Here is a 13,238-nt window from a genome sequence, read left to right as displayed (position 1 = left end):
TACAGTGACATGACAGATTGATTTTGTGCTCTCAAAGCAAATTAGAAGCATGGGGGGGGGGGGGGGGGGTTGAAAATGAATTGCAACAAGTGATGTAACTTGAGGAATATATTTGCTCCACGCTTTGTGGAATTCTTTAATTTCAGATCAATAAAGCTAATTATGTATTGATGATGATGGCTTAATATGTCAGCAGTGGAATATTGCAGGTGTAACTGTTCATAGAATATGGATGTTCTTATAATATTTGCATTTCTCTTTTTCAGCTGCAGATTCTGTTTTTTTTTATTTTTTTGTGTTTTTTTTTTGCTTTTGAGACTTGTCAAAATAAAGACAAACAAGCAAACAGCAGAAGAAAAGAGGTAAGGTGGAAACAAAGATAAACTGAACGTGTGTCGCACAGTAACCAAGCAGCTCGGGGTGACCCAAAACCGCAAGGAAGGTATAGGGGACTTGAAGAGACCAAAAAGCCCTCCTCCTAAAAAGCAATGCTCGGTGTGGTTTGCCTTCTTAAAACGGAAGGAATTTGCAAGAATTTAGCATAAAAGTGAACATCTGTGGTTACCCACAATGCACCACTACTGAATATGCCAGACACTACTGAATTGCTAGACACCAGCAGTTCTGGATTTTTTTTTTTTAAAAATGTATTAACACATAGTGTAGTCACTGAAAAGTAACTATCCTAAAAGTCTGTTATTGCTTAGTTTTTAAACTACTTTTTTCTTTAACTTACTAAACATTAAAAATATATTATACAAGTAAGGGTTGTGACCCACTGGCAGCACATTCTGCACACTTGCTGATCACCGGCAACTGGCAAAGCGCTAGGACAGTAGAATCCTATGAGGGTGATGCCACTAGAACTCTTGCCATTTGTATGAAATTGCAAAGTGCTGCCCATGGGCATAACAATCACCCTTGCAACCCCTGCCATTGCAGGGGGCCCAGAGGCTTTGGGGGCCCCTCCTTCTCCATCTCCCCAACTGCAAGTGCAGCCAATTAGCAAAAAACACCCCTCTGTTCAGTGTTCACTTACAAAAACAGTGTGCAGGAGCGTGTGTAATTATTTTCCTTCTTCCAGATGGTGTTTCACAGCAGAACACTCTCTGCTGCCATTCGCCGGCTCCCAATCGCGAAACCCGCATGGGGTTTGGGGACCAAGGGGGCCCTATGATATCACTTTTGCAGGGGGGAGGTCCTATTATGTCTAGTTATGCCCCTGTTCCCACCCATCCTCCTGGCCCTGACCGTTGCCAATGCAGACCCCCAGAACATATCTAAAAAGAGGTTGTTGGGGATGTTCTCATGGCCTCTCTCCCTTTAGTGCAAGAGTACAGCCGTGTCTGCTGAGTAAGCGGATGATGCTTGTACACACAGGTGCAGGAAGGGGAGTGCAATCTTAAAGAGGGTCCCAGCCAGTGGCGGTGGTCTCCAGGAGGAAGTGGGAAGCCTTTCCTCTTCTTAGGTAAGGATCTAACCTGTTGGCTTTAATCTGCCTCCTGTGCACTTTAAAGGACATCCAAGGTGACATGATGAGAGAGACATGTGTATGTACAGTGCCTAGCACACAAATAACTATGCTGTGTTGCTTTTTTTCCCCCCTTTCTCTGCTTGAAAGAGTTAAACATCAGGTATGCAAGTGACAGTTTCTGTCTGTCTGTCTGGGTCGGGACCGGGTCATACTTTAGCTAGTGTTGGGCGAACACCTGGATGTTCGGGTTCGGGCCGAACATGGGCCAGATGTTTGGCATGTTCGGCCCGAACGCCGAACTCAATGGAAGTCAATGGGACCCCCGAACATGCCCATTTTGGGGGCCCTATGGGGTCGCAGGCATAAGGGAGGAGCATGCCCCGATCGCGGGGGGGGTCAGAAATTCCCCCCACCCCCTCCGCTAGCGCTTCTTCCTCTGCCCGCTTCCCCATAAAAAAAGTTTAAGGCAAGTTAAATAGTACTTGGTGGCTGGCACTGGCAGTGGAGTGAGGAGGAGTCCGAGTAGCAGAGTGACGCGTTGAGGCCGGGCAGCGGGCGGTTCAGCGGTAGTACCCTTGTGGTACTTCCGCCCTTTCTCTGACCTCACGTCCTCTACGTGATGACGCATACGAGAGTACGCGTGACGCGTACCCTCGTATGCAGAGGACGTGAGGTCAGAGAAAGGGCGGAAGTACCACAAGGGTACTACCGCTGAACCGCCCGCTGCCCGACCTCAACGCGTCACTCTGCTACTCGGACTCCTCCTCCTCCTCACTCCACTGCCAGTGCCAGCCACCAAGTACTATTTAACTTGCCTTAAACTTTTTTGTATGGGGAAGCGGGCAGAGGGGGGAGCGCTAGCGGAGGGGGTGGGGGGAATTTCCGCCCCCCCCGCGATCGGGGCATGCTCCCCCCTTATGCCTGCGACCCCATAGGGGGGCCGTATTGCGGCATGTTCGGGCGAACGGGGCCCTGTTCGGCCGAACAGGGGCCCTGTTCGGCGGCCATTCAGTAGTTCGGGGCGAACCCGAACTTAAAAGGCCGAACACCATCAGGTGTTCGGCCGAACTCGAACATCACCCGAACAGGGTGATGTTCTGCAGAACCCGAACAGTGGCGAACACTGTTCGCCCAACACTAACTTTAGCCTAACCATTCCTCACTGATAAGGAATTAGTCATAAAACACTTTCCTGGCAGTAAGTTGTTTCTGAGAGCAGGAGAGCGATAGAAAGGGTCAATAGTTCATAGATTTTAGGTCTGGCATACTTCATTGAATGTGTTTTTGAGCAGAGACAATGAAGCAGTAAAAACTTTAAAAGTAGATTAAGGCTAGGTTCACAGTGGGACGTTCTTGTCCTGCATTATACATTATAAAATAGGTTACCGCACTGCACTGTTTACCCTATGTTCACAGTGCGATGTTAAAGTTGCGTTTGTAAATGGTGCATTTATTGTGACACACTGCTGCAGTGCGTTACCTCTAAATGCAGACATTAACAGATACAGGGAAGCATAATTTTCATTGCCTGTATCCTCTACTGTATCTATTGTATGTGACGGTAACGCAGCGTTAAGATGCGCCGCGTCATTTTGGTGCAACGAAATGCAACGTGCTTATGTGAATATAGCCTTAAATAAACTGGGATATTTAAAAAAAAGCGTCATTTTTAGGAGTAGAAGTACAATTGTTTATCTTACCGGTTTATTTTTGTAACGATCGGTGTCAGCACACAGAGAGAATCTGATTATTGGTGATCTGCAGTATCACCAAGAATACAGATTATACCTGATTATTGATGATCTGCAGAATCACCAATAATACAGATATAGTTCTAACCTCTGGACACCTGTATATACTGTGAGTGTTTGGTGCAACAGTATTTACTTTGAGTAATCCACCTGATGAGCAGGTGGTCCTTGGCAGTGTGGGCAACACTGCTCTTTTAACCTCCTTTGGGTAACCCCGTGTGTGACACGGGGTAAGCCGCCGGAGGGTGCCGCTCAGGCCCTGCTGGGCCGATTTACATAATTTTTTTTTTTTGCTGGACGCAGCTAGCACTTTGCTAGCTGCGCCAGCACCCCGATCGCCGCCGCCGCGCGCCCGATCGCCGCTATCCGGTGCGGCGCGCGCCCCCCCCCCCCTAGACCCCTGCGCTGCCTGGCCAATCAGTGCCAGGCAGCGCCAAGGGGTGGATCGGGTCTCCCAATGACGTCCTGACGTCGGTGACGTCATTCCGCCCCGTCGCCATGGCGACGGGGGAAGCCCTCCAGGAAATCCCGTTCTTTGAACAGGATTTCCTGATCGCCTATCGCCGGAGGCGATCGGCGGGGCTGGGGGGATGCCGCTGAGCAGCGGCTATCATGTAGCGAGCCCTTGGCTCGCTACATGATTTAAAAAAAAAAAAATTACAAAAAAACTGCTGCGCTGCCCCCTGGCGGTATTTTTCATACCGCCAAGGGGGTTAAAAAGCACGAGAACCTTCCAGCAACCTGAGATCTTCCAAGAGGTGGAGTTTCAGGCTGAAGGTAGGAAGGACCAGTGAGTGAGTGACACCTGAAGGTGGATGTCACTAGCTGATCTGGAGACTATCTCCTAAAGGAGAGAGATAGCTCTCGAGGTCAGGCAAGCCTTGTCGGCAACACACAGACAGACAAAGTACAAAGACAGAAGGCTGATTCGGTATCCAAGACAGGCAGGGTTGGCAACGGATGATCAGATATGCGTGGTACCGAATCAGCGAGCGGAGAGGTAGTCAGGAAAGCAATAGGTCATAACAGATATCAAACAATGCCTAGTCTTGGGTGTGAGGTCCGTGGTCTCTACACCCTGGAACTAGTCTGAAGTATAACACAATAATAACACAGTAGTAATCTGGCTCAATGTGAATTCCCAGGTTCTCCTGGTTCAAACACACTGTTGGATCTGACTAAGGTCTGAGTGCTTCCACGTAGTGTTCGCAACGGCAGACAACTTGCGACTGTCCAGCAGTAACTATATATAGAGTAGCGCTCTCTGGCGCCACCCCTGAGTGATAGACCAATAGCCACTTGCTCTGAGGTCAGCTGACAAGCCTGGTCAGCTGATTTCCCCCTTGGCCGTCATAAAAGTTCTGCCTCTCAGCGTGCGTATTCCTGAATCTGTGTGAACTAACAGACCCAGCCACACCAGACGCATGCTGCTGCGTACAAACTGCCGCACTGGACACGGAACCAGCCGCCTTGCGATCAGTACACGCGGCGGCTTTTCCGCGTTCTCTCACAGTACCAGACACATGCTTCTGCGTGCAAACCGCCGTGCTGGACGCGGAATTAGCCGCCTTGCTGTCAGCACACGCGGCGGCTTTTCCGCGTTCTCTCACAATTTTCACCTCGGATATCCTTTAAAGAGACACTGTAACAAGAAAAACCTCCCCTAGGGGTTACTCACCTCGGGAGGGGGAAGCCTCCGGATCCTAATGAGGCTTCCCCCGTCCTCCTCTGTCCCACGGGGGTCTCGCTGCAGCCCTTCAAAGCCGGCCGACAGACCCGACAGCCTGTTCAAGATTTACCATTCCAGGCTCCAGTGGGGGCGCTGTTTCACCTCTTCTGACGGAGATAGGCGGAAATAGCCGATCTCCCTTGGGTCTGCTCTACTGCGCAGGAGCAGGAGACTTGCGCCTGCGCAGTAGAGCGGACCCAATGGAGATCGGCTATTTCCGCTTATCTCCGTGGGAAGGAGCGGATACTGCGACTGCGCTGGAGCCAAAAGGTAAATATTTACATCGCCGCCGCTCCGGGAGGTTTTTTGCCGCCACTGTGGGACAGAGAAGGACGGGGAAGCCTCAATAGGATCTGGAGGCTTCCCCCACCTGAGGTGAGTACCCCCTAGGGGAGGTTTTTTTTCATTAAACATTTGGCAACCCAGAGGCATTCGCCTACAGTGCCTATAGGTAAAACAGCACTGGATGGATCATCCTGCAGCTCAGTATTTGTGTTGCCTCTTCATGCAGTCCCACCAGCAGTGAATGATGGGGGAGTGTGATATTTTTCCACACTGATGTTCTGTGTACTTGTGCCCCCTCCATATATATATATATCACCCCTGCTGCTCTGTTCCTACTGCCCAGCTCATCCTCCAGCAGCCTTCGCAAGCTCCTTCTCTCTAGGCTGCCTGCAGTGCCAGCAGCAGCCGGCGGGGGCGCTGTGCAGCCGGCTCAGCGCCTTCTGTCATTCATACCGCTTCTGCTGGGCGGGACTCGCCTGTCAGTCATCCCGCTTGGCGGGGCGGGGTCTCCCGTCTGCGTTTCCAGTCGGGCGGCGATCCCTGTGGAGGCGTGGCTGCAGTGACAGTGCCGCCGTGTGTAGGCGTGTCGGAGGCGGGGCTATCCTGCGCTCGGCTGGTGCAGCCCGTTCACCTGCAGCCCAGAGCGTGGGAGAGCCGGGGCGGCGAGCGGAGCGCCCGGGGGCCGCCAGGATCAGGAGTCCCGTCTGGCTGGGAAGATGCGGAGGGCTCCGGAAAGCGTTTTGCTGCTGATGCTGCTGCCGGGAGTATTGGGGGTAAGTGGCTTTCGGCAGGGAGGGGGTTACTGGGGGGAGGAAAGGGCACAGCAGCCCCCCAATGCTGAGGACCCCCAGCATGCTCTGCCAATGACATGCTTGTATAGGGGTAAGTGTTCTGCCCCTTCCCTCCAGCACCTAGCATGGAGGGGGTTACTGGGGGAGAAGAGGGCACAGGAGCCCCCAATACTGGAGACCCCTAGTATGCTCTGCCATTGACATGCTGCCGCAGACAACTTGTACAGGGGAAACATTCAGCAGTCAGGTCTATAGATTATCATTCCTACTATTATTAGTTTATGTATACTGTAGTTCTGGTCTATATTCTCATTGCTGTACAGATATCGCAGATCCATTCCTATCATCATCCATCTCTGCACCAGAGGAGCTTACTCTCTGTCCTCACTGCAGTTGCACACTATTATTATTTTACATTTTTATAGTTCTGACATATTCCATAGAGCTGTACAGATATCTCTGATCCATTCCCATACAATTGTTCTACATTTTTATAGTTGTGATCTATTCTAAAGCACTGTACAGAATAATCACTAATTCTTCCTGTGTAGAGGAGCTTACACTCTAATACTGTTGCTGCAATCACACTATTGTTATACATTTTACACAGCTCTGATGCATACCAGAGCGCTGTACAGAATACACAGAATTGTCACCAGCTGTCACTCAGAGGAGCTCACAGTCTAATGTATTGCTAGTCTAATGTCTCCGTATTCATAGCCTTATGTGTCTACCATAGTTAGTCTGATGTCCCTAGCATAGCCACTATCATTCTCATAGCCATAGTCTTATATGCCTTTCCTAGTTTATAGACTTATGTCACTATCCTAGTTAATCCAATGTCGCTGTAGTCATAGCTTTATATCCTTACTATAATCATATTCTAATGTTCTTACTTTAGTACTACACTAATGTTCCTTCCATAGTCTTGGCAATCCATTGGACCTTTTAGCATGTTTATGGCATATTGGTGGAAACCCACAGGAACGCAGGCTGACATGTGGGCTACACGCAGGTAGTGCCCTGGTCGGGTGTTGAACTTGGGAACGTAACGCTGCAAGACGAGAGTTCTGGCCATGATGCCACCGCGTGCCATGGAACAGAGCGTGAACTCCACCGGACGGAACCGGAACGTTGCACTGGACCACACTCTTCTGAAGACTAATGATGGACACCTGTCAGCTTGATTGATCACCTGTCAGATGTGCTAAGTGTAATCAGAGCCACAGTACTTCCACCCAAAAAATCGCCTGAAGTCTTTTTCTCTTTTCTGCTGAATGTGGTTGTCTGGCTTGGACAGGAAGGGGTTAAGCTGGATTGGCCATTAGCATGCTGTACCCCGATGTGGAGGGACATGTCAGTAGGGCATGATGGGTTACCTGCTGTGGAGTCTGCGGGAAGGGCGGACTGGCGTACTGCCAGAGCGTGTCTTGTGGCAGAAGTTGGGCACTGGGCTGTCTCGCTGTCTGGATGGATACGAGGAGGTTTTTACATCTGCAGATGGTGGGGAGGCAGCTTCGATAAGGGGATGCTGCTGACCTGTGGATAGAGAGGTACCATGGCTTGGATAGAGCCCCCCTCCATTCATAAGGGCACCTGCTGGTGATTAACACGAGACACTGACATTTTGGCACTGATAAGCCAATCCTGAACACTGGCGTGTGTGTGTGTGGAGGTAGCAGTGACAGACTCAGCACAGCATTCCCATCTCCCTCAATTACAGAATTACTCTGGGAAACTGGGAGAGAGAGGAAGATACCAAGTCCTCTACAAAGCCTGCTGAAACCTTCCATAAGGGTTATTCTGTACATTGCTAGTAAGACCGCTCGCTGTGAAAGTCATTAAAGAAAACGCGATTTAACCCCTTCGCTGCTCCTCTTCCCTGTGCAGGAAATCCTAAATGTGAATATTCCCTGCGCGAAGGGCTAGGAATGAGTCTCCCCGGCTTGCAGTGTGCAGGAGTTAACAGCTGGACCGGCGGCTCGCCGGCTCGTACAATGAGAGCAAATCGCAGCGGCGGAATGTAGTGAAGACTGTCTGCCTTTTTCTATAGACTAAATGCAAAGATGCTTCCAGCCTGGAGTCCTCTGCAGACTCCTCTGCCTCTGAATTGGAGGACAGCGGTAAAGGCACGGCGCTGCCACGAACACAGAACATTTTATACGCTTTGCAAAGTCTCTCGCTCTATGGCACCTCTTGACCTGCGGCGGAGAATATGACATGGGGTTACGCTGGGCGCACAAAATGTCACTTCACCAACCCCCCCCCCCCAAAAAAAAAACAAAACAGTAAGACATTCCTGTGACTGAATAATAAAACAAACCCCTTTATTGGCCGATGACTGTACACCCTGAAAGGCTTGTGTATCAGTTGCATGTTATAAGGCACCCCCCTCACTACACTGCACACATCGCTGCTCATTGGAATTTTAAATGTTACATTTTTTTCCCTCTCCTTTTTCCTTTCTGTCCAAATCCTCTTTCCCCTTCTTCCTTGGTTCAGTGATTTGAGCCGGATGAGTCCTGGTAGTACACAGATAGTGGATAAACCAGCCCCCGGCACACTTTAAAAAAAAAAAAAAAAAAATTTCCTTCCCATTTTTAAAAGAACCTTGCTTATTTTTCAACTGAAAAAAATCTTCTTCTGCTTTTAATAATGTATTAAGCAGCGGTTTTAGTCTCCATCCTCACAGGTGAAACCGCATCTCTCAAATAAATGGTTATCAATGAGTTCACCTGTGCCTCTATCATGAACTAAACACAGTAGGAACACACTAATAAGACTAAGCAGAATGACATTTGTGTTCCCATAGCACATAGTAGAAAACCCATATGCGAATCTGCCTAGTGTGTTCCTACCCTTAGGGGTCTCTAAAGACTTCACAGTGCAGTAGAGTATAGAGGTGTTACCAACCTGTTACACAGTACTGGGGTTTAGGTCCGCTGTTTTGGGAAATGGCCCTTCTGTAAACCCCTCTGGAGAAATGATGAAATCAAACTGAAGTGTCGGTGGCTTCATACTTGAGTGTACTTTCGTTAGATAAACATAAAGGTGATCATCCATTACTTAGTTTTCTCATTCGACCTTTCAACTCCACAGTTTTATCGAATTGGAGGAGAATGGAGTGTGTTCCATTATGCTCAATCGATGCAAATTGGCCGATTTCTGCCCAAATTGACATCTCTTAATCGAGCAGGTCGGAAAATATCGGTCTATCATAAAAGAAGTCGGCTAAGGTTCACATGATTTCCATTGACACAGACTCAATTTCTGGTTCTCAATATAAAAACAAAACAAGGGACATGTTCGACTAGTGAAGGAGAATCGCCAGGATCTCGTTGTGTGGGTCACTAGTCAATTTACTATTGATTGGTCACACTGTTTTCGCTCGCCAAATATTGTAATTTGCTTAATCACTCGATGGAAAGTGGAGCAATGTCTGGACACCAATTGCCATAAGCATAGATTGGCTCAGCATGTGTAGTTTTGCATTTTTTTTTTATGTTGCTAAAGATCTGCCCTTTTTAAACCTGCACTAGCTCAACATTTTTACAACTGATCGTAACGTTGGATTTCTCTTCTACAGAGCTGTAACAGTACTGTTTGGAGTACAGTTGCCGTGAGAAAACCCTTGCTGCTGCGGAGAATAGTTGGATGCACAGAGCAGAAGGATTTGTTGCTCCTTTTCAACACCACACTATTTAGTTGACAGAAAGCAGACTGACATTCTTGTCCACCACATTATTGTCCCTTACCCCAACAAAGTTAGTATTTTTCTTATACAGTACCTCTTTAAAATGAGTCTCTGATCAATATTTCTTGTATTTAACTTCATTTTAAACCATGTTTACGTTACAAAAACAAGGGGGAGGAGCTTGCACACCCCTTCTCATGGCTGACACATTAGCAGAGATGTGCTAGTGGCTTTAGGCTTTGTCAATCTAAAGGACACCTGAATTGAGAAGGACATGGTGGCTGACGCATTGTATTCCCTTTTTAAACAATACCAGTTGCCTGGCAGTCCTGCTGATTATCTGCTTCTAGTACTTCTAGACATACACACTGAACAAGCATTCAGATTAGGTGCTCTGACTGAAGTGCGACTGGATAAGCCACATGGTTGTTTTTAAGTGTGTGATTCAGACACTACTGCAGCCCCATAGATCATCAGGGCAGCCAGGCAACTGCTATTATTTAACACAAAATAAATATGGCAAATTCCATATACCTCTCCACTCAGGTGTCATTTAGTGTGGATACAATATAGATATTGTCAAAACACCTTATTGAAGCAGAGATAAACACAAACATCAGCTTGTTTACTATCAGTGTATACACAGGATAACAATTTGTACAATGCATACAGGATGCGACATGCCTGTATCTAATAAATGCTGTAAAGTAAATAATGCAGGTATATTACTGTCCATTGCCTCGTTGGTTATTTGTACACACTTAAGCATAAGTACGGTAACATTTGGAGTGGATCTACATCTAAATTTGAAATGGATAGATTGCATCTCTATGACACATTACATATGCCAAATAGTTACTGTGCTTTGTATGATCTGTTTGCGTCGTAGTTGTATTATATTCCCGTAGTCTGCAATAGACATTTTGAAACAAGAAACTGCACAGAATCCTCCAATAATGCAAGATGTAGTAATTGACACTTTGTTTATGGTCTCTGATAAACTATGCCTTTGCATGTAGGGCATAATGTAGATGCCATCCTGGTAGAAAAGGCACGCCATTTAACGTTGGCGATCTCTGGACGAATAGTAAAGTATGTATGTATGAGCATGTCTATACATGAATGGGAATAAAATGGTTTGTTCTGTATTTCCTCATACATTTGCTGTCTTTTTATTTCTTAGGGATAGTTTAGTGCATCTACAAGCTATTGTGTTAATTAAATGGAATACTTTATAGTATTTGTTTCTGTTTTTCTGGCCATCGACACACAAAAAAAAAGTGTATGTAGTTTTTTTTTTTTTTTTCGGTAGAAAAAGGTATCTGTTGAATTAGAGCTTTAGGCCAAGTATTGATGTATTTGTGAAGTGCCTAACCTGATATAAAGTGCAGTGCCTGTCACTGCTTAACGGGCGATGTACAGCCTCCAACACACTGCATCTCTGAGGCTTCCACATGTATACATATCAAACTTTCCTGCCAGAATCAGAAAGTGCTCTTTTCTGAAGGATTTATTACAAATGCAAAACAAATGCATGGGGGTAAAAAGCACATAGAAAGCAAACGCAGGAAAAACCTCACATACATGGCAGAAAACTCATGGTTGTCCGCACAGACAAGTGTGCTCCCAGCCAAAAGGCTCTATAAAGCCCACTGGCCAGGAAGGCCGCAATACTTTTCCATGGATGGTATACAACTGTTTTGTTTGTGTTGTTTTGTTTTTTTCCACTACTTTTTTGTGTTTTTTTTTTTCTTAGAGGAGCTCTTCTTCCTTTTATTCTCCTTCTTTATTCTCTGTTGCGAAACTATTATAACACCTGGTTCCTCAGAATGCTCTAGGAGTAGAATTCCACATAGCTAAACAGCCTAGGCTGTGACATCACTGGACGGGCATCAATATATAGGTATAGGAAGTGTCTCTGTTGCTGAAACTAGGAAAATTATGGAAAAGTGAGTATCGTGAGTAATTTACTGCATTCTGCTAAATACACTACACAGCCTCTTTAATACAGCTATTGTTGTGCAGCACGAACGAGTAGCTACTCGTAATTGAAATTTTTATTAGCACTGCTGGCTGGAAGGGGGGGGGGGGGTTGTAAACTTGCCTATGCTGCTGCCTGTACCTTATGCGTACCCCCCATGGTCCTCGCAACTCCATCACTCCCCCCTCCCCACCGCAGGTAGCACTATCTATCTAATTTTGAATTTAAATTATGAGTAGCGCACAACACTAAATACAACTGCCTTTGAGTTTTTTTTTTTTCTTTTTTTTTTTTTAGCTTTTGCCCATTGGCACAGACCTCACTAGCCTCTTAAGGTGCCCATTAACAATACCTTCAACGAAGTCGCATTGCAATAAGGGGATGCAGTGGTTGTGACTGCACTGGGGCCCTTGGACCTGTGGAGCCTTCCTTTAATCACAGTATTAGCTCTCTATTGGTACTGTGCAGTTAGTGATCACATGTATAGCTGCTTCGCATAGTAGTGATCATTAACAAACTGCTCCCCATCCTCTTCTTATGCCTCTGATACTGTGGATAGCCTCAATTTTTAAGTAAAAAGTGCTTGGGGGGCAAGATAAAACTTGCACTGAGGCTCATAGCTACGCCACCGCTTTGACGTGAAACTATTTTATGGGGGATTGAAAAACAGAATTTGTCGATGGGAATGTTGGGTTTTACAATCTGATCTGAAGAGAGAAAGTGTCCTAATCCAGTGTTCCCCAACCCTGTCCTCAAGGCCCACCAACAGTGCATGTTTTGTGGAAATCCACAGAGGTAGCTAATCAGCTCTGCTGAGACACTAATTACCCCACCTGTGAATGTTTGTGGTTTTCTGCAAAGCATGTACTGTTGGTGGGCCTTGAGGACAGGGTTGGGGAACTCTGCCCTAATCAACCCGTTTATGGGAACAATTGATAATAACCGGATTTCTTATGGTCCCGCAAAATTGATTGAATGATCACTTCTGATGAAGATATTGAACTGTTAATGGTCGCCTTTACTCTTTATATCTATGTAGCCGCCCTTTCAGTAGAAATATTTGAGCCAAGCCCCCCCCCCCCCTCCCCTCAAGCAGTTTCAGATGCCCTGACATTGCCATTCCCACTTCTGCATCTGGGCATTTAGACATTACAGCCTTTTCTCTGACGATTTTGCTGCAGTTGAGATCTAACCTCTCTAATGTATAGGAACAGTTGTTTGATTTGATTTCCCACCACCGTTTGACCACATATCTAGCATTGTCAATGGCTGATGCTGTAAACAGCTGGTATTTTAGTGAACAGTAATTGTGGTAGCGCGAGAATGCTTTGTAAGCAAATGACACGCAGTCTGAAGTTGTGGCGTTCCACTTACCTATGGCGAGATGTTATCAGGCTGATCGGAGCACTTAATAATAATCTGAGTACACAACGCACTGCACTCTCTGTGTGCAAGAGGTTTTTGTTTTATGATATTGCCAGACTAGGCTTGTTCTTAAAGGGAAGGTCCAAGCAAAAAAAAAAAAAAAAATGA

The 13,238-nt window shown here is 46.8% G+C and overlaps 1 protein-coding gene across 4 annotated transcripts in view; it reads left to right on the top strand.

Moving 5' to 3' along the window:
• Positions 1-269: 269 nt before the first annotated feature.
• Positions 270-13,238, top strand: part of CDH4 (cadherin 4) — a 1,011,299-nt gene continuing 998,330 nt past the window's right edge. The window contains exon 1 of one of the 4 annotated variants that reach the window (XM_068263314.1): positions 270-362. Coding sequence is in view for 2 of the 4 variants with exons in the window: in XM_068263308.1 (XP_068119409.1) it covers positions 5,956-6,012 (57 nt within the window). In the remaining 2 variants the exon portion in view is untranslated. Of the gene's footprint in view, positions 363-5,826; positions 6,013-9,693; positions 9,795-13,238 lie in introns of those variants that run through there. The other 3 variants (XM_068263308.1, XM_068263309.1, XM_068263313.1) reach the window with 3 other exon arrangements.

The sequence above is a fragment of the Hyperolius riggenbachi genome, chromosome 12, assembly GCF_040937935.1.
Source record: "Hyperolius riggenbachi isolate aHypRig1 chromosome 12, aHypRig1.pri, whole genome shotgun sequence".
NCBI classification, from domain to species: domain Eukaryota; kingdom Metazoa; phylum Chordata; class Amphibia; order Anura; family Hyperoliidae; genus Hyperolius; species Hyperolius riggenbachi.
This window is presented reverse-complemented; position numbering and strand designations above follow the sequence as displayed.